Below are 24,778 nucleotides of genomic sequence, written 5' to 3'. Positions count from 1 at the left end.
TTTCTTAGAATCCACTGTTAACTTAAACTAAGGATGGACTCTCTTCAGTTTTAGTTTCTAATACTAGGCTCTCTTTCTGCCAGAAATTTGGTAAAGACAGCTCAAACCTTTGTTGTATAAATTATGATGCCATAGAAACTTTAATTAAAGAGGTTCAGATACTCAGCTACTATATCTCAGTGTTCAATGAAATGAGTTATAATAAGTCATGATCTCAGACAATGTGACCAGCATTCAAAATAAGGATGTTCATTTTCCTTACTCATATGAGATAACTTCAGAACCATGTAATTGACAGCATCTGTAGCTCAACAGCATGAATATATTTAATGATGACAAAACAAAACCCTTCCACTGCAGTGTGGGAAATTTTCAAGTTCTGTTTCCAGAAATGTTGCAGGACCTTTGGGGTAACATAATTCCTGCTGCTGTTATCTGGCTCCTTAAGAGCCCCTCAAGTAGTCATGCCTTGAGGTGGGTGAAGCTGGAGCACAGTGAGAGTTTCCTGTTCTCTTTAGGGACCTGCAGGCAGCCGAGGTTGACTCTGCCACATGTCTATCTAGTGTCTCTGGGGTGCTTTCTGCTCCCCCTCAGAGTGGATGATCTGGTTGCTGTGCAGGGCACCCATGACCTGTTTAACAGCTGGAAAGAAAGTTACTTTTTCTGAAAATAAGTCCTGAGAAAAGACAGAACATGGATACCGTCTTTCTCCTCCCAGGAGGAAATAATTTTGAGAGAGCCTGAGCTCCCAGAGGTAAAGGGAGGGTATGAGTTACCTTAGTGCCTACAGATGTTTGATCAGGTCTGCAGCTTCTCTTGCTTTATAGTGAAGTCTTAGCACAAAAAGATGTCCAACCAGTTATAAACACCAATAAGAATTTAGCTTATCTTTATAGTTACTAACATGATAGCACATTAAAATACCTCTACTTTTTAACCAAACTGAATTAATCAAAATTATCTTTTTCTTTGATGCACATGAATCTTGTTCATTCTGCAAAATGCTCAAAGGGTTAAATTAAAGATGAAACAGAACAGAGAAAGATGCAGGAGAATGCTCCCCTCCTTCAAATCATATTTAAATTATAAAAAGCCTTTCTACAGGGTTAAAGTCAAAGTGTAGATTTCCTGTTATATTTAATAATGTAACTTCATACATAATGATAAAACTTTATTCTTGAAATTCATTTTCTGGAATTACCATAATTAATTATGTGAGAAAATAATGGAAACAATTTATTTTCTGTTTGTTTGAATCTTGTTTAAGCTGACTATTTTTTATGCACAAACATTTTTCTATCAGTATTTTTCAAAGGACTTTAAAGATCTTTCAAGTTAATTCCATTGGTTCATTATTTTTCTCCACATTGCTATTTCCAATTCCTACCATTTCAATTAGATTTTATTTTAAGCTATGTTCCATTTTTATGTCAGCAGACTGTGCCTGAAACTGCCAAAAAACCTGTATGTCATTGAGGACAGTCATGATTTTATATCTATAGAATGTCAACAAATTTATTAGATGAAATTCAATAAGATGGCTCCAAATATATATGTATTTTGCAGCTACTGAAAGTCTGAGTGCATCATTGTTGTTTTGCTCATTTTTGTCAAACAGTACAAGAAAAAGCATGAAGGAAATGAAAAATATCATATAAGTATTGTTATTCAAGTTTTTTGAGCTTCGCTTAATATCCCTACAGATGTGCACAATTTGTGCAGGTGAGGAATATGCATAACTCAATGTTATGGAGCATTAAAGTAAAATGAGTTCAGGGAACTCTTGTGTAGAACTTCCTATTTTACCACTCCTTACTTTCAGATAGAATAAAAAATTTCAATGAAATATTTGAATGCTCTAAATGTCCGTCTGTCTTTGCTCTGCGCTCAGGAACAGAGCTCCCATTTGGAAGAGAGGATGGCGAGGGGAAAGGAGTAGCAGATGTCTTCAAGTTAGGCACTGCCTGATCAGCTGTAAGACAATTACATCCATTTATGCATGCAAATTCAGAATTCCCTCATCTAAAAATGAAAATCACTCTTTGCAGGGAAAATAAGACTTCCAGAGACAGCTTTTCTTCATAAACAGCAGCTTATCCACTCATTTTTCTAGAAGATAGGAAGCCACACTTAAGTAGGAATCCTTGTGTTCTCTGTGTGTTTATCATACCTCTTAGATACATTTAGAAACCACAAACTTGTTGATACACTTGTTTTGGGAGCGTAAAACTTCACATAAAATTTTGAATCTAACCTAGCCCATATGGGACAGTATTAGTTTTTTTAGTCTCAACCTTATTGAGTACTGTTGTTTCAATATTCCTACATTGAAAATTGCAGGTCTACAACATGCTGTAGTTTTGAAAAATTGTCTACCTATGTTAACCATTATCCACATAACCCTATTGAGCAAAGCTGCATTAGGCTGTGTGGATTGTAGAGGTCAGCCCTGGTAATTGAATAACTGGTGTTCCAGGTGGAGCCTGATGTGGGATGAAATGTTGTGGTGTCTGTCTGACCTCTTCCTACATCTGTCTCACTTTCATGAGCAAAACAATTTGCACACAACTCTTTTTATCTGTTAGAAAAGTTAAACAGTTGGTGCCAGCCTACATAATGGCTGGCTGTTATAATGCCTGCTTTTTTTTTATTAACAAAAGAGCCCTGAATATTATTAAAAAGTTGACATTATTTCATTAGCTGTTGCTGGTCTATGAGTAAGCCTACTGAAAAGAATATCATGTTCTCTGCTGGAAATCTCCATGAATGTTTCTAAAACATGACTTCCTACAAGCACGGAGGATCACATAACAAGGCAATTAACAGGCATGGAATGTGTATTCCCGGGCTGTTTCTTTTCCCTTGTTAGCTCAGAGTTGTATTTATTGTTACACCTTTCATAAATGTGTAACGCACATGTAATGCAATAAGAATCAAGCACTCCAAAAGACAGAAACGGGTGTTAAATTTGTCATCCCTTTTGAGTCCCTCAATTTTAACAAAGAGGCTTTTATATATTGGATTATTACCGCCATTACAGAAACAAATTTCAGAATTTATTCCAAAATCAGAATTTCATTATAGGAGCCCCAGAAATTCAAGCCTATTCAAAAAAGCAGGAAATGTGACACGTTGTATTACCACCCACCACATGGTGGTGATAACTATTGGCTGATTGTGCCTCCTGAGCAACCTGCCATGTGGGACAGAGCCTGAAATTCTTTTCCAAGTTTTCAAAATGTACAATGTGAAGGGTTTCTGACATATCACAAGATTTAAGGAGTAATGTGGCTACTGAGGGCTGCAGCTGTATGGATCAAGGTGGTGGCAGGTACTGGCCTGCCAGGATGCCTGAAAGTAGATGTAAGTGGTGTGATGGGGTGGAACCACATTTCGTTCCTTTAACGTGCTCCACTACTGCTTTATGCTGCTATAAGGCTATACAGAAATAGCAATAGGCTCTAATAGACAGATTTTGTCTGCTGATATTTTGAAGTAGTATAAATGGGTAGAGAACTTATGATGAGTTATGACGTGAAAAAAATAATCTTGTATTGGGCTCACAGAAGAAGTATGAGAAAGAAAGGTCCATAAATCCCTGCTGTTGTGAGCATTCATCAGTCTGGATATCTGATGCATATAAGCAAATATCTCAATTTTCCCATGAACTTTAGTTATGCTTTCAAGAATAATAACTTATTCCTGAATTTTATCCTCTTACCCCAGAAAAACCTTCTGGTATCTGTCGGTACAGGCACTGGTGCCAGCTTCAAATACACCCCAACTCTGCCACATCCTATAATGAAAAATAGAGTGCCCTTATTAAAAGCAAATAAAAATGACACAGTGAAGATGAATCATCAGATTGTTTTTTAAATTCTATACTTTGCAGTAAAACTCCAGCAGCTGAGGTTTGCGATTTTCAAGTTCCTATGCTAATTTTAGTCCACTGCTATTCACCTCCATGTGGACTAGTATTTGCCTGTGAACTTTCGGCCTACAGATCCATAGAATATGTTGTAAGAACTGCTAAATCAATAGACATCTTTCTAAATCAGTAGAAATCAACTGCTTAGCATCCCTACAGCATCCTACCCAGAGCAACACACTCATTGCACATCAATGGGGGGTCAAGCAGACATGAAGAAGGAGTTTAGTGATGCTGAACATTTGACAGCTATTCCTGGTTCTTCCTGACCAGAGTTCAAGGATCCTAGAAAACATATCTGTGGTAATAATGATCCAGCAGGAACAATTTGACAGAACTAGATCTAGAACATTTTTTTTACATGGACATAAACTAACTGGAAAAATGCATTATGAAGGACATTATTTGTTCGTATGCCTCCATGTATATTGTCTTGCTGCTATTGCTGCTGTGAAGGGCAGGCTTACTCCTAAATTGTTGACACTGTGACTGAGGTTAGGCTTTTAAAATACACATTTATACACAGATACATATATGTGCACATGTGTGGACGTGTGGTGTGCACACACACATAGAACTAGGCTTTAATCTTCACTGTATCTGAACTACCTGTGTAGGAACTCTTAGTTATTTTAGTTGTAAAACTTGTGAATATTTATTATCCATCAATGCACTAAGCATTTTTACATAGTAATGGCAGCATTAATGAAATATTAGGAGCATTTGATGGACTTGCTGGGACCAAAAGCTGTGGTGTTGGGTGCTGGACTTACCTGGGCCTTGAAGCTGACCACTACTGCAAGGACTGGGAGCAGAGCCATGTCTTCCTGGGGTAGATTAATAACCTATATTTTTTCCTACAGTAGGCTGCAAAACACATGAATTTGAACCCAAGAGACAGCTGTGCTCCACACAGAGGTTAAGGGTCAAGGTGGGGCTATAATTTAGCTGTGGAATTTATCACGTCGTGGTGCTGCTTGTATAAACAAAGCTTTTAAATTTAAGTTTTAGGGTAAAAAAGGAAAAGAAAGAACAGCATTTCCCTAGTAAGTGAAGCCAGCTTAGAGACTCTTGAAACATGTTTTGGGAAACAATTGACAGAAAGGTATTTTGTGGGCATGCTCCTCCTCCATTTCATAAGAAACTTGTATTGAGCTACTAGAACTATCTACACTTCATAATCATTAGGCCAGCTCCCAGCAGTTTCTTACACAGCTCTCATATAGGTACAAAAGTGAAAGGGAATAAAAAGCCCAAAATACATTTTGTGTGTGTGTTGAAGACACAGACTTTGAAAAATATAAAAAGTGTAACTTGTCATCAGATGTAAGTGGGCTTGGCTGCCTGTGGCTCCACTGCAGCTACACTAGATGACACAACCTAAAGACCCCTGTATAAATATTTTTTTCTCTCCTAGTTTTGAAAGCAAAACCACTGATAAACTCTTTCTTTTAAAACAAAGAATGCATCTAAAAATGTGTCCTCTATATTCATCAGACATACTGTTGAATGTGATAGACCTATCATTTGTACGCTACATATATTGTTGCTTTAATGCATTCCCTCACTACTTTGATAAAAGCCTTAAGATGTTGCCACTAGTCCTTTGATGTTTCCGTCTGATGTTACAGTACCTTTTTTTATTTCTCTTCCAAAAAATCTGTTTTGCATAAACATGAGCAGAGAAGACATTTCTAGTTAAGGATAGAAACATCATGTTCTATCAATAAAAGGACAAAACGACAAGCTATATCTAGAGTTTTATATGATCTTTTTAAGCCCTTGTAGATGAAAATATTGTAAATATTTTAGAGAAAATATGATAATGTTTCATTAGTTAAAAATATCTTGGCTGCCATGAATTTTCTTGTGACATAACAATTAATTTTCTAATAAACCAGAAGAATAAATCTTACAATGGCAAGAAAGTATTTGCCTATCTATTCTTGTCTATAAACTACCAATTTCTTAACAGGGATTTATGGGTTATTATGCAAGAGAAAGACTGAATTTTTATATTTAGTCTCAAAGCCTCACATTGTATTTTGAAAAATAAAGTTGCTTGATCTGTTTTTTGTTTTTGTTTTTTACTGCAAATAAGCAAGGTATTATTATTATTAGTGGTGATGGTGGTGGTAGTAGTAATAGCTGTAGAAGAATAAGAAATGTTTCAGCTCAAGATCCCAGTGAAGAGGTGGTGACATTGTCCCAAGGGGACTGGAATAATTGTTGCCCTCAGAATTTTCTGAGATGAAAAAGATATACTAATAGTGATAAATAGATACAGTAATTCAAATTTATCAAGGAAAAGAGATTCAAAGTTTTGCTGAAGGCCATATAGAGAAAATGTAGCAAGGGCAGGGAATACACAGCACTCTTGAGTGCCAATCCACTGTAATTTAATTTATTGGCAAGTACTGTGGAAAGAGTGATTTTCCTGTGAATGGCATGACTGTTTTGCTGCATTCAAGAAGAACCTAGTGTAGTGAAGCCACATCATGGTCTGGTGATTAAAAAATGTTAACTTAAGCCAAGAAATGCCAGTTGTCTTACTTCTTTTAAGACATACATATTCTTTGGCTATTTAAAGTTGCATGATCAATTCTCAGCAATGTAAATAGGGATAGAATATTACTTCTTTTTCACAAAACTGAAGCATGGTACACTTCTTAAAGACTTTTTTCATAGCTCACTAATGCAGGATGCTCTGGAAAATTACCGATTAAACCTCCAGTCCTACAAGCAATTGTCTATATGACTATTTTCCCTGAATTCAGTGAAACCCCTTCACAGGACACAATAGAAACTCTAAGCAGTTGTAGGATCAGGGCCTAGAAAGGTATTTGCAAGCATAAGGATATCTTGTACCTATAAGCAATGATAAAACTGAAACCAACACTTTCACCATCCCACCTCCAAAAAGATGGATGGAAATAAAGTAAGCTGCTACTTAACAGGGAAAATTGGGAATTGGAAGTAGGTAAAAAACCCCTCTTATTTATCTGTGGAATCAAGAACTATGCAATTATAAAAAGTTGTAGAGGAACAGAAAAATGGAAGGAATAATTAAGAATTAATATTTATTAAATACACTTATTTCTTACCCTTCTACAAATCACTTTCTGCTTTTGTGTCCACCTTCTCTGCTCTCTGTGTTGCTAAAGCTATTGAGTTCAGACACGGGAGAAAGGAGACATAGGCTGAGGAGTTCAACATCTGTTGATCACTAGTAGAGAGCCCCTAGATTCCTCCCATTTTTCATCCGCAATACTCTATATACCCTATTTCAATACTGATTGATTTTACTGTTCAGCTATAACACAGAACATGTAATTTGAGCCAGCGATCAGGCTGTAAAAAATCTCTACATGGGATGCATTATATGTAGACTTTATTTCCTGTGCCTGTGCAGGACACTTAGCTGCAATTCTCTTCTTACCAACATTTCTCTTTTGCTTACCCTCCACACATTATCTTCAGAGACAGTGTCCATGTCTGAAGCCTACAGTAAAATGACTTGGAATTTTACTGTACAGCAGCCATGTGCACCATGAATCATTTTAACTTGTCTTGCTGCTGTGCAGACTTTTTTTTCTCTGTCTGTCACATCTCTATCTGTCACATCCCAGAGTGCCTTATATCAGACCTCTCAAATGGCGGACTTTAAAAGTAGATTTAGGAAATTAATATCCATTTTTACCTCTCTTCTAACACATACTTCTCTGTACTGTAGTCTAAATCCTAGGACTACTGGACACGCCATACACTGAAATTGAGATCTGTAAACAGGAATTGAGATTAAAAATGTTAACTGGAATGTTCTGTGGCTCTTAATGAGTCCTCAGTCAAAAAACAAAATTACCAGGTTGCTAACTGCTCAGTATTTGAAGTATAGTTAGTAAAAAAATAGATGCTTCCCAGGATTTCTCTTCCATGAGACATTATTCCCCTCCAATCCACAGTAGTTTTTACACTGTGGACACACACTTTTCAGACTTTGACATAAAATTTGTGTCAAATAAGTTTCTGTGTGCGTCCTCTTAACAGTGAAGTCATGCTGCTGGTACTGTCTTGTTTGTGATATAGATAGGCTGAAATTTTCTTTAATGAAGCAATAAAATCTTAAAATTATTTGCTTGCCCATCCTCTGTCTGGCCAAAATTTACCACCTTGAAGAAAACCTTAGCAACAAAACAAGCACATTGTTTGGATCCATAAGATGATCAAAACCCCTACTGGGAGTATGACTGTTTCTTGTTTTCCTGGTAGTCTTTTATATGATTCCCAGCTCATGCTGGCAAAGAACTTTCTGGCTGATATACTCCTGTGGTGTTTGGAGCTTCGTGTCTAACATCAGGGCCCTTTGTTCTGTACAAATACACAGAAGTCTTCTCTTCTCCAGTTTTTCTTTTATTCTGTTAAGGCTGTTTAGTTTTCATTATGATGACAGACTAATCTTTCTTTTCCTTTACAGTTGCTGTGGTTTAACCCCAGCAGGCAACTAAATACCACGTAGCTGCTTGCTCACTTCCCCTTCCCCTGCCACCCAGTGATGGAGGAAAATCAGAAAGGAAAGAAAAGAAAAGAAAATACAACTCGTGGGTTGACATAAAGAAAGTTTAATAAATAAAGCAAATAAAAGATAATAAAATCAACAAGAACAACAGCAATACTAATACTACTTTTGATAATTGTAATAGAAAGGAGAGGGAGAGAGGGAGATAAAACCCAAGACAAGTGATGCACAATGAAGTTGCTCACCACTTGCTGAAAGATGCTGTCTCTGAGCCACAGCTGGTTTTCCGCTGCAGGTAAATCTCCCAAGTTTATATACTAGGCACGGTGTTTTGTGGTGTGGAATATTCTTTTGGCCATTTCATGTCAGCTGGCCATACTCCCTCCCAGCTTTTTGTGCAGCTCCTCACTGGCAGAGCATGAGACACTGAAAAGTCCCTGGCTTAGAGTAGCTACTACTTAGCAACAACGAAAACATCTGTGTATTATCAATATTATCCTCAGACTTAATCCAAAATGCAGCTCTGTACCAGCTACTGAGAAGATATTTGTCTCAGCTGTAGCCAGGACATTAGTTTTATTCTGCTTATTTCTTTCCGGGGCTTTATTTTTGCTCTCAAGTATTATGGTTAGGAATAGAGGGAGACCCAAAATACCTTCTAAGTAGAAAGTGATCTTAATGTTTTTTCTATTGCTTTGTATTCTGATTTTTTATGAAGGCCTATTTTTTTTTTCTCCTTACATTATCAGCTTAATCTAGATGGTCTAAATTTTCCATTTTTAATTGGTCATAGTGTTTTCCCATTTCATAATTGTATTAAATCCAGTTCTTGTTTTGTGGTACTCATCCTGAGTTGGCATATCCTCCTCTTTCAGCTACTCTGAATATTGCCTCAAAGCTTTCCAGTAAATAGGAGGATAATGCCATTTGCAAATCTCAGGTGACTTGAGTATTCTTTGTTGATACTACAATGCTTAGTTCTTTATTCAAGGTTTACAGTGATCTTACAGGGGAAAAGGGTTTTGCTGACATAACTGAAAGGGACCTTTTCATTTACCTTGTAAAATGTAAGTTTCCACTGAACTGCGCTATAAATGCTTTTGAAAAGAGAAAATCAACAATAATTTAAATAGTATTTTGGAAGTGAATACGAAACTTTAGTAGTCTACATGAAAATAATTGAAAATGTAGGTTAAATTAGCTGGGCTGGAGACTCATGTATTAATGTGACAAGCTAAATTCTTCTGCTGGAAATCCAGCAGTGAGGAAGGACAGCAGCAATTTTACACTTCAAGTAGTGGGATTTTGTAATCTTTGGAGAAGGATACTCCTGCCTAATAAAGAGACCATCCTGACTAATTGTGGGCTGTGCACTCATGCATGTGTGGTCAAAGAAGGAATAGAAAGGAAAAAAATCTCAGACATCAGCACAGCTATAGTCTGAAGCCATGTCTACCTATGCTGTACTTTGTGTTAGTTTTCTGTAAGAAAGCCTTCCTCACTCTGACAAGCACTTATCTATCTGCTAATTCAGTAGGATGGTCCTGAGGGCCGCTAATGTAAGGATAAAATCTGAACTTGAGTGAGAAAAATAAAAGTATTATCAGAATTTAACTCTCTTAGGTATATGCTCTGCATCCAGTTAACGAAAATGTGATGAGCCTGAGTAAATCTCTGTGAATTCTGTTGTTAAACTGCTTTGAGATAGTGCTAAAAAACCTGTGATTGTGAACTGGTTGAGAATAACTCTAGTGTTTGTAGTGTTTGATGTTGAAGATAATTATCTCATTCCAGATTACAACAATAACAAATGACTCTGATAGGAAGAGCTCTGGGTCACAAAGCATTTAGGATTTGTGGGCTTTTGAATGGCAACGGCGATGACAGAATGACAAAAAAGATTGAAGGAAACTGCTAACACAGCCATACTGCTATGCTATTGATTTCTTCTAGCACATATTCTTCAGCTAATAATGCATTTAAGACACAGATAGGAAGATTCTTTCCTTTAAAGTTCTGTATCGTTCCTTCCTCTTTAACTGAAATTCCAGCCAGAGTTAAGGAAATGCCCTTATGAACCATTTCTCCTTTCTTCCCCTCAAACTGACTGGATACGCATAGACATCCATTATTCATGGCCAGATTTGTACTAGTCTTTTCTTGTTTGCTGCTCTGTGTTTGGGTACCCAGGCTCTGGGGCAATGCTGTTGTGTGGAGGTGATAAAACTGATAGAAGTCCAGGCACTCAGGTAGGTGATGATGCTGGCCAATCTATATTTCTGTACTTTTAGCTTCCTGATAAAAATCAGGCTAATTGAGTCATACTTTATTTTGTGTGTGTGATGGAATCACAGTTTTATCTGCCAGCTTCTTAAGCCAGACAACAGAGACTAACACTTGCCTTCTCTCTGTAACAGGGCCTACTGATTATGCTGCAAAATGCTAATTACCTCACTTGATAATTAAATAAATTTGTTAATACTAATAAACTCAGTTACTAAATCTAGGCATTAACATTCACAGCACACCATTTTGGTGCTGTGCAAACACTGTGACGTTTTCCTGCTGAAGGTTCTGTGGCAAAATGCTAAGGGCTCTTTATAATAGCTACCATTATTAAATATTCTTTCTTTCAACTAAAAATATTTCACACAGGTACACAGATATCACAATAATTTTTCTAGGCAACTCTAACAACTTTTTAAGTTGTACATTCCTTTCCACATTAGGATTGTTTAATTTGAAAGACTTGTTCTGTACAATACAGCTTATAAATAATGCTCTTAATAATGGCTTACCAGTAGTAAGCTTTAATTCTATATTCACACAGAACTCTCATTTAAACTAAGTGGGAGTTTCTCTTGATTAATCCCAGTAAAATCAATCATCTTTTGTTAATTAATGTTTTTATTTAGTGGCTATTAGTTGGAAAACGTTAAGTAGTTTGAGCTTAGCCTAATAATTTTCCTCCAACTCCTATTCTACAGTGTTGACTGAGTGCAAAAAGGTTTGTTGTACCTAACTTGAGATGGAAATACTGTGGACTATAACTCTGACACTGAAGCACGTGATTTTTTCTACTAGGCTGACTTTTGATTCTATTTATGGTGTTTTTGCAGCAGTTCTGATTCTAAGTTTTTTTTAAAGGCTGATTTCAGAATGTAAAGGCTGAATTTTGATCTGTCGCGTATTAGAAATGTCATTAAAATTTTATCTTCTTTTTTTTTTTCTTACTAATTGAGTTAGTGCTGAATGGAACATATTGTGAACTAAGATTAGTTTAAGTACACATCAAAAGGCAAGACTGCTTTCTCAGTTCAGTACTGAAAGTACCAATTATGCTATTTTTGTGAGCTTTTCTGTCAACTGCAGAGTACAGTAAAACTTAAGTGTTTGGAGCTTTGCATGCTGTAAGTGCTCCCCAAATAAATTTTTTGCTTGCCTTGTCTTGAGCAGATGCTCATCAGTGTTAGTCTGAAATGCATGCTTTCTGACCCAAACATAAAAAATCATACTTCAGCAAATATTCCTCAAAATCAATGACGACTTTTTAAGTGAACATTTATATTCATTATAACTTCTGGTAATATTAAGTGTTTTTCATTTACAGCTAGGCTCTTTATTTAACTCTGATTTTTAGGAATAGTGACAAACACAAATTGTTTGAAGTTATTAAAGTATTTCAAAGGGCACATGCTTAATGCATTGTAAATCCACTGCTACTACTCTCAGTCCATAAGTGGAAGTGTATGTGCCAAAAGAGGACACTGATTTCTGGCTGACATTCAGGTAATGAAGGTAATTTTTGCTAACCCTGTGAACAGCGTGTCAGCAGCATCCTTGGGGCATGAACACCCTCAGACTCATTGCCACTTACAGCCAGAAAACATATTTGGACACAAAGTAGGCCAGGTAGATTTTTAAAAAAATTATTTTACCAGCTGATAAGAATTCTTCTTTTTTTTTTTAATTTTTTTGTCATATAGCTATCCTTGAAGTGCCATCCTGTTTTTTTACAGAAACATCACCTACTGCTGTCAGCTAACCCAATCTACTCGCTTTGTATGAAAGCACACTCTGTGGCCAGATCCTAAGCTGGCTTAAAATGATGTTGCTGCCTTGACTTCACAAAAATCGTGTTGTGAAGCTGAACCTAAGATGCCTACTTTGAAAGCTTCCCCCCTTGCCCTCTTTATCATTCTGAGGCTGAGGAAATAGAAATAGAAGGCACATTTCTCAGACTGAAGCTAGTTTTGTCTGTACCTTTACAGAAGCTATAACCCTTCACAGGCTTAAAATATCTTGTCCAACAGATCAGCCTCCCTGATGCGACTGTCTCACCAAACCACCTTGTGGCACTGGCTTTATTTCCTCTGCTCTTGCAGTGCATGGCCCGGGGGGTGCATATTTCTTTACAGTTTGTTGTCAAAATGAGGGAGGACTGAAACACACAAAAAACAGGGTAGTAATAAGCAGTGCTGTCATCTGGTGGCAAAATTGTTACCACTTTTAACAAACTGACCGTGCTTTTCAACCAATCGCTTCTTTTCTTATTGTGAGGATGTTGATGTAGTCCCCTTGGCATACCTTCATGAATCTCTCATATTAGAACAAGGCAAACCCAGCAATTTTATCCAAAATGACTAAACTTTTTAAACTTTATTTTGTGGAAGAATAGTGCACCAGAGGTAAGTTCACTTGTTCAGGCTTTGAAATTTTCTTCAGCTCGCACTGCCAAACCAATGAAGTCCGAAGGAATGAGGAAGTAAGGACAAAAAACCACTCCTCCTCCAGACACATACTCAAATGTGAAAGTACTGTTTTCTGCTCCTGGAGTTTTACCACCAGTACTTTTCTACCACATTCTAGTTGATGTCCAGATCTTTACATACCAGGAAAATACACCTTTTAGACCTAGCTTCAAGGACTCTTTTGCTGGATGTAACCGAACAAGACAGATATTACTGCCATCACTTAATCTCAAAAGATACAGTCTGCTCAGCTGGGGAGCCAGAAAAAGTGTACAGCAAAAAATGACAAAATTGTTACTTCATGATCTCTCCTTGTACATTTTAAGGCTGACTCCTTTCTGAGTTCTCTTAACATTTAAAGTGAAACAAAATTGAAAAAAGTAACAGCTGCCACGTAAAAAAAAATAGAAATCAAAGAACAAACCAAAGTATTTTGAAATTATTGTTACACATAAATGTAGTACACATACCAACTGCATTTCTCCAATGTCAGACCTATATTACAAACTTTACAGATGGTTAACAAAATAGACTTTATGGCTGTTCATAATACAATCACCAATCATCTTTTTTCTTCCCTGAGTGCTTTCATTGGAAGCTAAATAGCTAAAAATGCTGAAATTAAAATACAAGCTTTTGTATCTGCAAGAATTTTCCTTATTGTCTATTAGCCTGTGCTATACAAGTCCTATATTTTGGAGTAGATTTTTTTAGATGTACGACATTTACCAGAAAATCTTGAACTGTTGAATAAAATACATCATTCTGGTTACAGATTTTCCATGCTGCTGTGACTGTAATATAACAGCTATTTCTATGGGTCTCTGCTAGCCATTGGAGTTGACAAATACAGAACTTTTAATGTTGCTATTTTGTTTCTCCTGCTAGGACTGACCAATCCACACTGATGGAAATTCGCTGACACTAACATTTTTAATTCAAAAGGAGATGATTGTGCTTTCTATACTCAAAACTGATTTTCCTTGAATCTTGTTGTGGTATGCTCTTCTCCATTTAATAGCAGCTTAGTAACTGACCTAATTTGAATAACTTCTGGAGGCAGAGACAAGTAGTTAAATAAAGGTATCAGGACCTAGCTCTTTAAATGTAGCTCGCCATACAAAAAGTTTCTTCACATTCTTGAAATGCTATAGTCATATTCACTGTCTTGTAATAACACCAACAATAAAGAGGAACTGGAACAGTAAAGATTTGTTATATTCACAGATTTCATGAATCAGTGAGAGCACGGACAGGGTCACGGTGCAGAGTCAAAGCAAGGATATTAGCTGGGGTTTCTTAATTTGATTGTGAGCCATTGTTATGCTTGTGTGGCCTATTACCTGTAGTGGTTGGTTTCATTCACAGTTCAGATTTTCAGCTTAAAGTCCAAGTTAAATCAAAGGGATGGTTTTGTAAAAATACTTCCTGTAGTTTGCTTTGCTTAACTTTATAAAATGTTTTTATAGTGCAATGTTAAAAACTTGATTCTTTTCTACCAGTGAAGACCACAAAGTCATGGAGACTCATTGTTATTTTAAAACATGACAAGCTGGCCTTAAGACCTTAGGGATCCTTTCTTCAGAAGTCAAGCTGGTGATGGATAAGGAGCCATCAGAGCTGTGTGTATCTTAACTGCAGGAGTTCAATTAAGAAGCCAAGAGTGTCTCAGGTACACGGGTGCAAATGGAAGTGCTCTCTTTGATAATGTCTCTGTAGTTGCTCAGTGCAGGTAGCTGGCTTCCCCCAACTCATTTCTGATTGCACAAGGAGGTTAGCAGAGGAATACCTGAAAGGACTGAGCTCCATCGATGTTCAGTGAGTGGAATGCCACAATGGGGAAATGTTATCAAAATCCCAGTGCCTGCATGGGGATTTGTCAGGAAATGGTTAGCTGTAAGATCTAGTTTCTATTAGCCACAGCCCTGAGAGCTCTGCTGCTTTTCTCCTCCTGAGAGAAACACTGTTCTGCTGCCTATGCTGTGCAAAAAAAGTTTTCTTACCCAACACTCATTTCTGAGAACTCTGTTTTGCAGTTGTTTTGCTCCACATTCCTCTTGCTTTTCGTAATACTTGGAAGTGTGATGGAGAATTTCCAATTACTCCCACCCTACCCCACCTTTATCAGCTATTTTTATTGAGATACTAAAAGACACAAGAAGCGGTCATTGTTGAAGATATGGTCTTTGTCAATGAACTTTTAAATGCTTCTTCTTCAGTCCCTTCACCCTTGAAAGAATATTCACAAGTTCCTGATGAATATGATGTCAAAGGTTAAATAAATGAAAAATGGTGCATTAGAGTCACATGAAAATTTTTTCTTAAATTGAAAGCTACTGTAAGGCATCAACAAAACACAGCTCTAAGTTTCCAGACTACATGTTTTTTGTATTCTTTCTTCATGCATATTAATGGGAAGGTCTCATCTAGTCAGATCAAAGTTCCTATAGAAAAAATATTCACATTTAAAAATTAATTACTGTGTTTAGCTTAAGTAATTAATTGGCATAATCACACATGCTTTTATAAACTAAACATTAAAGTGAACAGCTACAGTATTCGGTGATAGTCTTTGGGATATAACAGAAGTGTATAATTCCTAAGTTAAATTGAATTTTCATTTTATTATTAAATAATTTTACTAATATTTTTCCCTCAAAAAGTTTAATAAAGAGATCAGGAGAAACAAACAACTGATATTCATTTGTAATAGATGTTAAAAAGGATTATTTCATAACTAAAAATGCTTTTTTTTCCTAACCTTTAAAATACATTTGGAAGTCCTAAGATATGGAGCAAAAATAGTCTGTGTTGTGACTGTGTTTCTTATCTTAAAATGGAATTAAAATTTCTGGGTACTTACAGAACATTTTAATAATTAAGAGTGGATAATTAAATGCTTATTTTCTAGTACAGTGGCTGAAAAGAACATGAAGTCCCATCACTCATTTGCAGAGAGGTGTTGTGTTCAGGATTGATGATGAATGATGCAATCCTATCAGGGTGAAAAATTTTTCTTCAGAAGCTATTAAAAATACTGAAACAAATTAATATCCAGTATAAATGGCAAACTTCAGTGAAGCCTGCTGAGTTCTGTCCAGTATACTATGATCATCTTTAAGCATATTATTTTGTAGCAGATGTTTAAGCATTTTTTAAATTCAGAGTTAATTTATATCAAAAGTTGCCATTAAAATAGCCAGCTCTCAAGTCCAAAACCCCATAAAATCTAAACACAGCAAGAGTTATTAGACTCCTCATTCTAATTCCTCTAAAATCATGGACTTTTATATTGCATTCAGTTATTACCTTAGTACTCAGCTTTGAGTTCAAGAATATGTTTGATAAAAGTATACCCTGGATTTGGATATTCTATCTCTCCCAGAAAGTCATCAATGGTTTGTTTGAAGAAAACAGTAGTTAGAGCACTTCCTTTGAGTACTTCACTGCTTATGCACACAATTTCTGCTATGTCTCACTTCAATTTGTGGCTAGTGGCTCTTAACAAGCTTTTTGTGCTAACTTCCACATTCAGAATGTCCCATGAATTTCGCATTTTTTTCACAAAATGACAACAAGAACATAACCGAGCTTCTTTAAGCTTTCATTGAAATATCTCTTTCTCAGTCTTCAATTACTTTCATAGTTCTTTTCTACATACTTTGTACTTTTCAACAGTATTTCAAAAATATTTAGGGTAGAAATATTTTTAGGCTTCCATTATTTATCTCTCCTGAGCCATAAAAAAAAAGCAGAGTAAAGCCAGGCTCCTATTCAGTACCTTCTTTATGCCATTTTTCCTTTCTTCCTACAGCATCAGTGGGACACTCCTGCTGAGCTGCTGGCTTGTTATGACCCCAAGTTCTTTACAGACTCATTGCTTGAGGTGTTTACTTCATTGTTGCATCCTGTATTTCTTCCTCTAGCATATGCAGATTTGTATCACTTCGACTGCGAACACTTGTCTAAAACTATTTATGCTTTTTAGTTTATTTTTCATTATTCCCAAATCACTGATGGTAAAATTCAGTAATGCAAGACTGAGCAGCCCCTCTTTCTGGTGCCAAGCCTTTGCTGATAACTCTCTTATGCGTGCTCGTCAGCCAACACTTAATCCAGTTAAAACACGCTTTATTGATACTGTGCAGTGCTATATTTTTAATTAGAATATTGAGTGATACTAAGTCAAAAGGCACACAAAAGTTGAAGTGTATTATACCTACATCGTTACCTTTGGCAATCTAACTTAAAATCTCATCAAAGAGCAGAAGTAGATTTGTTTGACAAGGCTTATTTTGCACAGAACTATGTTGACTAGCATTAATTATATTCCTATATTTTAATAATTTATTAATTGAATCTCTTTTCAGTGTTCCTATTATTTCTCTCGGGAATGATGTTGGGCTAAGCAGCCTGGGAATACAGATGTCATCTGCTTGCTCTTAGTGGAATATCAAGGAAGATGTAGCACTGCTGCTTAATGGAATCAGGGGCATTGTTCATTCCTTATTTAGGTCCCCTAAATAGGTGTTTTTTCTTAATTTTGACATGCTATATATTCTTTTACTAGCAGAAGAAAAATTCCATCAGCAAATTGTGAAGTAAAACAGTTTATGTAAATAAACTACTGAAAGTTTAGCTATGCCATTGTGCAATGTATTAGAAATGAAAGCAAACAGTGTGAATATGGGAAAAGGTGTTACACAACTGTACTGCAGTGTTACAACATGATGATGTGTGCTCAAATTAGAAAGAGCAATTGAAGAAGTCTGAATATGCATCTGTAATTCTGAAAGGCTATTATGTTCTTGTTCCCAAAAGTGGCTTGTCAGTGAGATATAAAATAGAAATAGGTATAGTCAGTTTCCTGTGCACTGGGATCTTTTTCTAGATTACAAAATCCATCTCAAAGTTTTCATTTCTGTTTTGGCTTTGTGGAACTGGTGGAGTTATAATATTTGCATTTGTGTTGGATGCTTTTGACTCCCTTCATGCTTGAAGTTTCTGGTTCTGAGTAGACTTTAAATTCACCATGTTTAGGAAAGCCAGATATTAAACAAAAGCAGTGCCTAGAAGGGAGTGGATAATCTATTAACTGCTAGATTTTATGCTGTCCTGCACACCTCAAATAATCTTAGATAATTAGCATTCAAAGTACATGGCTACAGCTGCTGCAAGGCAATGTCTGGGAGGAGAACCAGCACTTCATCTGCACAAATTCATCACCTTGTTACACTTTGCAGATGGCACTTGGCAGGAAGGGCCAGGTAAGCCACTACACCATGGGCTAGAGCAGATGTACCAGTAGAACAACACTAATACCTGGGCTGTGTCTGAGGTTTGTCTGAGTCAGGGTCTGGATCATTAGGTGGTCACTGAGTGCCTATTTTTTGCTAGCTATTAATAGAAACCAGGTATACCAACAAGCAAGGCCATCCATCTCACAAAACAATAGGATGGCAGAAAGGCATTCAATAGAAAATGGTCTGCTGAGAGCTCGAAGGTCTGCTTTGCCAAATCACACTGCTTAATTTTTGTCAGAGATGTGAATCCAGGTTCCACAGATGTGCCAGGTTATTGGATGCACTATCCTGAAAGCATTTCAGGGTCTTCCTTCATGCTTTTTCTGCTTTAAACAAAGGACTAAATATTCATTGAACCACAGAGACAAAAAAAAGAGAAGGTAACCCTATATTCAGACTGTTGTGGCAGTAAAAAGTACATCAGCATCAACATCTGAATCTTAAAATTCCATATAAACTCTGGGAAAATATTTTCACAGATTATGGGAATTCCTCAAGAGAGTCTAAATTGAAAAAATGGTCTCCTGGCACTGCTGGAGGATATCATATTAGGATTATTGGGAAAAAATTAAAAATTTTTCTACTCTGGAAAATATTTTTTTTTCATTTTTTTCCTTTTTTTTTTATTTAGAAGGATTGTGTTTTGTGGATCTAAAACATGCCCATGATTAAAGTCTCTAAGCAGCCAAGTCCATGTTGATCTTGGTTATTTTACTTGTGAGATTACTTTATGTGGAACTGATCCTTCAGTCTTTTATTTTTTTGCATTTATTTCACTGAACTTCTAATCTGACACCATTCTTTTTTCACCAGACTTGATAATGGTTATTTATATTTTCTATATGTAGACTATCAATTCAAATTTCCCATTCTCTTTTTAGATTTCTTTCGCTTCTTCAGGTTCTCAGGGCCTTGTCCAGAAAAGAGTTGAAAATCTCCAAGGATGGAAATTCCACAGCCTCTCAGGGCAAGTGGGTGTGCCAGTGCTTAACTGCTCCTTGTGCATCATTAAAAGGAAACTCAAAATCAGGTCAAAGTTTAACATTTGCAATTTTTGCAATACTTACTTAAAAGAGTTAAAGTCATCTGCAATATTCAGAAAATCTAAGTGGAAACTTACCTTCATACCACTGATAAAAGATAGAAGTCATGCAACATCCCAATGGAGGATAAATCAGTCATACTTGGAATGAGACACTGGACTATCTGGTTTTATAAAATTATGAGGATTTGAGTTTTTACTCCTAGTTCACACATATTATATGCATCATTAAAAGGAAACTCAAAATCAGGTCAAAGTTTAACATTTGCAATTTTTGCAATACTTACTTAAAAGAGTTAAAGTCATCTGCAATATTCAGAAAATCTAAGTGGAAACTTACCTTCATACCACTGATAAAAGATAGAAGTCATGCAACATCCCAATGGAGGATAAATCAGTCATACTTGGAATGAGACACTGGACTATCTGGTTTTATAAAATTATGAGGATTTGAGTTTTTACTCCTAGTTCACACATATTATATGCACAGTTCTAAAAATAAGTTCTGGTTTGGAGGGCTTGACTTGAAATCTCAATATTCCTTTCTCATAGTATGAAATCCCCTCCCCCCAGTCCACTTTTATTGTACATTAACAATATGATTATAAAAATAGGTTTCCCATTCTGCTTTGTCTTTACATTGTGGTTTGAGTTTAAAAAGTGTTTTACTTTAGCAGTGAGTATTAAGACTTATTTAGAATATGTAAAGATGAAAAACAGGGCATAGATCTATTTTTAACCTCAAAGATTCTGCTTTGTAATGCCTGTAACTGGCACAGTAAAGGGGTGGAGGGGTTTGCAAAACCACAGCAACATAGATCCTGCCAGCAAAGCTTTAATTCTTTTCCTGCCTGTGTAAGTTCAGGACAGGATATAATCACTGAAAGATTATCACACTAAATAAGCACTTCTGAAAAACTGTTTTTTACCTAATCAGCAGTTAGCTGAATGTCTTACACAGATCTCCCCTTTGCCCAGTGGGATGGCCCTGTGGTGGTTCACTAAGAAAACAGGATGTACAGAGATTTTGGTCTGCCACTAGCAATCTGGGGCCCAGAGGAAAAAAAAAGACAAACAAGTCATTGACCTTTCAGCGGTTTTCTTGTAGCAGATCTCTAAAAATTCCTTATTAAAAACACATTTAAAACAAGGTCCAAGGATCTTGGACACTGTAATTTTCTTGTGTTTCCCATTTAATTTGAAGGTATACAATATTCTTGATTTTATGCTTCAGGTAGGCCTGTAGAAATTCTAAGGCAGAAATTCATTGCTCGTGACAAGGAGTTCATCAGCTTCATTAAAGATAAAAAATTAGTAGGGGTGAAATGCAGTAAATGCAATTGTGGCCTGTGTGTTGATCCAGCTCCCATTTATGCCACATAAAGAATTTGTGTTTTCAAAGTTGTTGATTGCAGAGTTCAGCACTGCTGGAAAGATCTTCATCAGTTTAGGTACTGCAAGGCTCTGGGCAGTGTCACTCTGTGTGGATTCTGTCAGTGAGTGTAGAGTCCAGCACAACCATGAATTGTCCACGGGAGCTTCTGAAAGAGCAGCAGACACTGAAGGTACACAGAGAATCCTTGCTCCAGCCATCCAATGGGACATATTTGTTTTCCCCTAATATATTTGATTTTACCCAAAAATGACTGGCATGTGATAGATTTCTTTGGATTATCATTTAAGAAAATGCTTGAGTATCTAATTTTCAATATGAGCTTAAGTATGAAGGACTAAATAGATGCATAAGTATCTGAATTATTTATGGTTTTACATGTATCCTTACACATCATAAATCAGAGCTTAAACTAACTGCACTATGCAGTTTCTAAAATTATCACAAAAATCCAAGTTAAGACAAATAATGATGTAAGCAAATCCCAAATATACATGAAATTTTTGCAGCCTTATATATCGTACATACCTTCCTGACATAAATCAGGGGAAAATCCAGTGTATTTAAGATTTTATACCAATATTTTAATGGAATATTATTTAATAACTTTAGGGTTTACATCAAAATAATTAATCTCATATTCATTATTGCATGGCTTAGTCTTTTTTATATGAATTTAGTTTAAAGAAATTAGTTTAAATAAACAATTAAAATTATACTATAATGATTAAAATAAAGTATGTACTGCAATATGTACGAAAACATGACTTCTTCAGATGAAAATTTCTTTTATGGCCATCTATCTCTGCTTATGTATTTTAGGAGAATCAAAAAGGAGTTTGCTTTAATGACTCAATATTTTTCAGTAAAAAGTCTTCAAAGTTTTCAAAGCAATTTTTGCTATTATTTAAGAAATATTAATCATGCTTACAGAGGCCACTTGAGAAAAATTTATGATAAGACATTTGTTACCAGTCATGCCATAGGAAGAGAAGAGAGCCACAGGGCTGAAATGACAGTAAGGTTTGTGTATGAAGTGCTCCTCTGGTAGTAAAATTGCAGGAATGTGACATTGATCTGAAATGGGACCTGTTTGAAGTGGCAACTATCAATCTCTATAATCAAAGGATGACTCAAATTCTTACTCAATCAACCATTTTGGCATGACAACTCAGTTTATGAAGCTCAATCCACTAAAAAATGATCCGTCCTCAAGAGGCACTCCAAGAAGTCTGCACAGCTTGTGGATAGTGAGCAGTAATTCAGAACTACAGCTTGGACTCTACTGCCAAAGTACAGCAAAGCCTCATTTTAGTGACTGTACTTATTACCAGGTGGGACAATGGTGGATTGAGGTGTAAATGAATATCTACTGCTGTTATTATTTAAAATTGGTTGGGTGATATTTCTCTGTGCATTTATTTATTCTTTCATGTACAAAAGACTCAATATTAATTTTGGAGTTCATATATGCATGTGGATTTGATTGCAGTGATCGCAAGACTTTTAATTGAGAAAAAGGTGTAGCATATTTTTGGTCTTTTCTCAGGAACAGGTTATCTTTTCAAGTTCTGTTTTTCTTTATAATTATTCAGTGTTTGTTCACCTGTGTAAGGGTAAGATGGTAAAGAAATAAAAAATGTGCAAGTGTGTAAAATTGAAAAAAATTAATAATTCTATCCAAGTGCTATTAAAGCTGAATCTATTTATTTGAAATATTTTTAAGTGAGCATATGTATAAATCCTGATACTAACAACTTGAAACTTCAGCAATTATTTCTATTCCTTCCCAGGTACAAACACACTTGGAAAATCAGTCTAGATACCACATACAGCAGAGCCAGAGGCACCAGGTGAAGCAGTACCTGACCCTCGACACCAAGCTGTCTGGCCAGGCGCTGTCGCTGTCGCAGTCGCACGCGGTGCAGACGGTGGGGGTGGCCTCCATCCTGCGGGGCGGCCCCATGGCCCCCGCCAGCCCCGGGGACAGCCCGGTCACCAAGCTGCTGGCCCTCGGGGGCCAACACGAGAATGCGGTAGGATCCTGGGAGCTGGGCAAAGAAAGGGGAACTGGGCTCTGTCTACTTCTACAAAATTGTTACATCACTCTCCTTGCACTACAAGTGGCCAAGACACGACTTTCTTAGCTTTCAAGGGGTTGTGGCACTTGCTTTCTGTCTCCTTTTGAATTATGTGGGTTGTTCCCTTGTGTGCCTGTGAATAGCTTACTGCTGGATCAAGCTTTTAGACTGCTGCCAGATAAAATGTACTGTTGCATCTTTTTACATATACATCATATGTTGCTGTACATTTTCTGAACATGCACTCTGCAAAGAAAAACATCCTTTTTTCAGATGGGAGTTGTTTCTGTCTGAAGGTATTAACCTAGCTGCATAAAAATTGTTAAATACCGATTAACTTCAATACATAACTGAAAAAATCACTCATTCATTTTTCAGTTAGCTGCTATATTTTTATGTGCGTTATCCTGAGTAAATTGGCAAAGATATGCTAACTTTAGTGCCACCATTGATTTTAATAGAGTTTTAGCTATAATACAATATCAGATTCTTATCCAGTGTGAGATGTAAGTCATTATGGCTTTTAATACTTCAATAGATTTCAAAAGAGACTGTTTATTAGGTAAGAGGGGAATTCCTACAGAAATGAGAGATGGAGATGCTGTATCATGTCTTGGACTTTAATAGAACAGAAGAATCTTACAAATACACCATGACTCATTTGAGCATTTGGATGTAACGTAGCTAAGCATGAGGGAGCCCATAAAGCTTCCTGGGGAGTTCATCTGGGGCCTCTCCATTCCTTCTGCATTGACAACTGACATTTTGAGTCAGGTTTATGGATTACTGGAGCTACTTTGAAATGCTATTTTAAATGGCCTTTGTGCACACCTATGTGACCACCTCCATGCTGGCAAAGTGCAGTGTGCTGAAACTGTTCTCAGGCATTTTGGGTCTGATCAGGGCACTGCCCTGTACCACTCTCCGTCCTGGTGAAGACTGAGAGGGTGATACCTGGCACTGGCAAGATTCTGGCAGCTTTGCAATGATTTGGACAATCTCATCTCAGACTCAGGGGGATGGATTGCTGCCACAGTGGGATTTCTAAATGTGGGTGTGCCCTGTGGTTAAGAGTAGGCTATAGATATATTAGTAAATAATATAGAGCCAACACCCAGGTTGGTGCAGTAAGCTACACTCCTTCATACTGCTTAATTTCCAGCATTTCTTGGTATTGTTTTGGCCCTGATGGTGCTTTCCTAGATAAGTCTGGGCACAACTCCTGGCACAGTAGTTCTGTGTTCTCTGGTTTTAGAGAGGGAGAGGAATGCATGTATGAGTTGTGCTAGGCCATGTGGCCAAAAATCTGTGATGAAAAGTCCCATGTCTGTGCAATACTTTCATTGCACAGGACCATCTACAACTTCTTCAGCTCCCAAAATCTGCAGATAATAGAGTTAAAAGTGACATGCTTATCATGGGATCTCTCACAAAATAATATTATGAATGGAACCACACCAAAATTATAATTGAAAACTCATGTTGCACTTTGTCCAAATCTATATGTATCTACAGGCCTTCAAAATACTTATTGTTCAATCCCAAGTAATTATTGAACAATTCTATCTGCCTCAGTAGTTTTTGGCTCAGACCAGATCAAAAGAGAGACCAAAAGGCTGCCTGGAAAAGTATCCAGTGTACTGCTAAACAAAAAAACCTCTACCTACCCAAGAAGGCATCATGTAACACCAAACCTGGAGTGACTCATACAGTTGCCGAACCACAGGTTCCTTTCAGTCTTCCTGCACCAATGCAGCAATGCAC

The 24,778-nt window shown here is 36.7% G+C and overlaps 1 protein-coding gene across 1 annotated transcript in view; it reads left to right on the top strand.

The window, feature by feature from the left end:
- Positions 1-24,778, top strand: part of TFEC (transcription factor EC) — an 86,646-nt gene that overhangs the window by 30,755 nt on the left and 31,113 nt on the right. Inside the window, exon 2 of the mRNA XM_030960170.1 lies at positions 22,727-22,969. Coding sequence (XP_030816030.1) covers positions 22,727-22,969 — 243 coding nt within the window. The remainder of the gene's footprint in view (positions 1-22,726; positions 22,970-24,778) is intronic.

The sequence above is a fragment of the Camarhynchus parvulus genome, chromosome 1A (genome assembly GCF_901933205.1).
Source record: "Camarhynchus parvulus chromosome 1A, STF_HiC, whole genome shotgun sequence".
NCBI lineage: Eukaryota > Metazoa > Chordata > Aves > Passeriformes > Thraupidae > Camarhynchus > Camarhynchus parvulus.
This window is presented reverse-complemented; position numbering and strand designations above follow the sequence as displayed.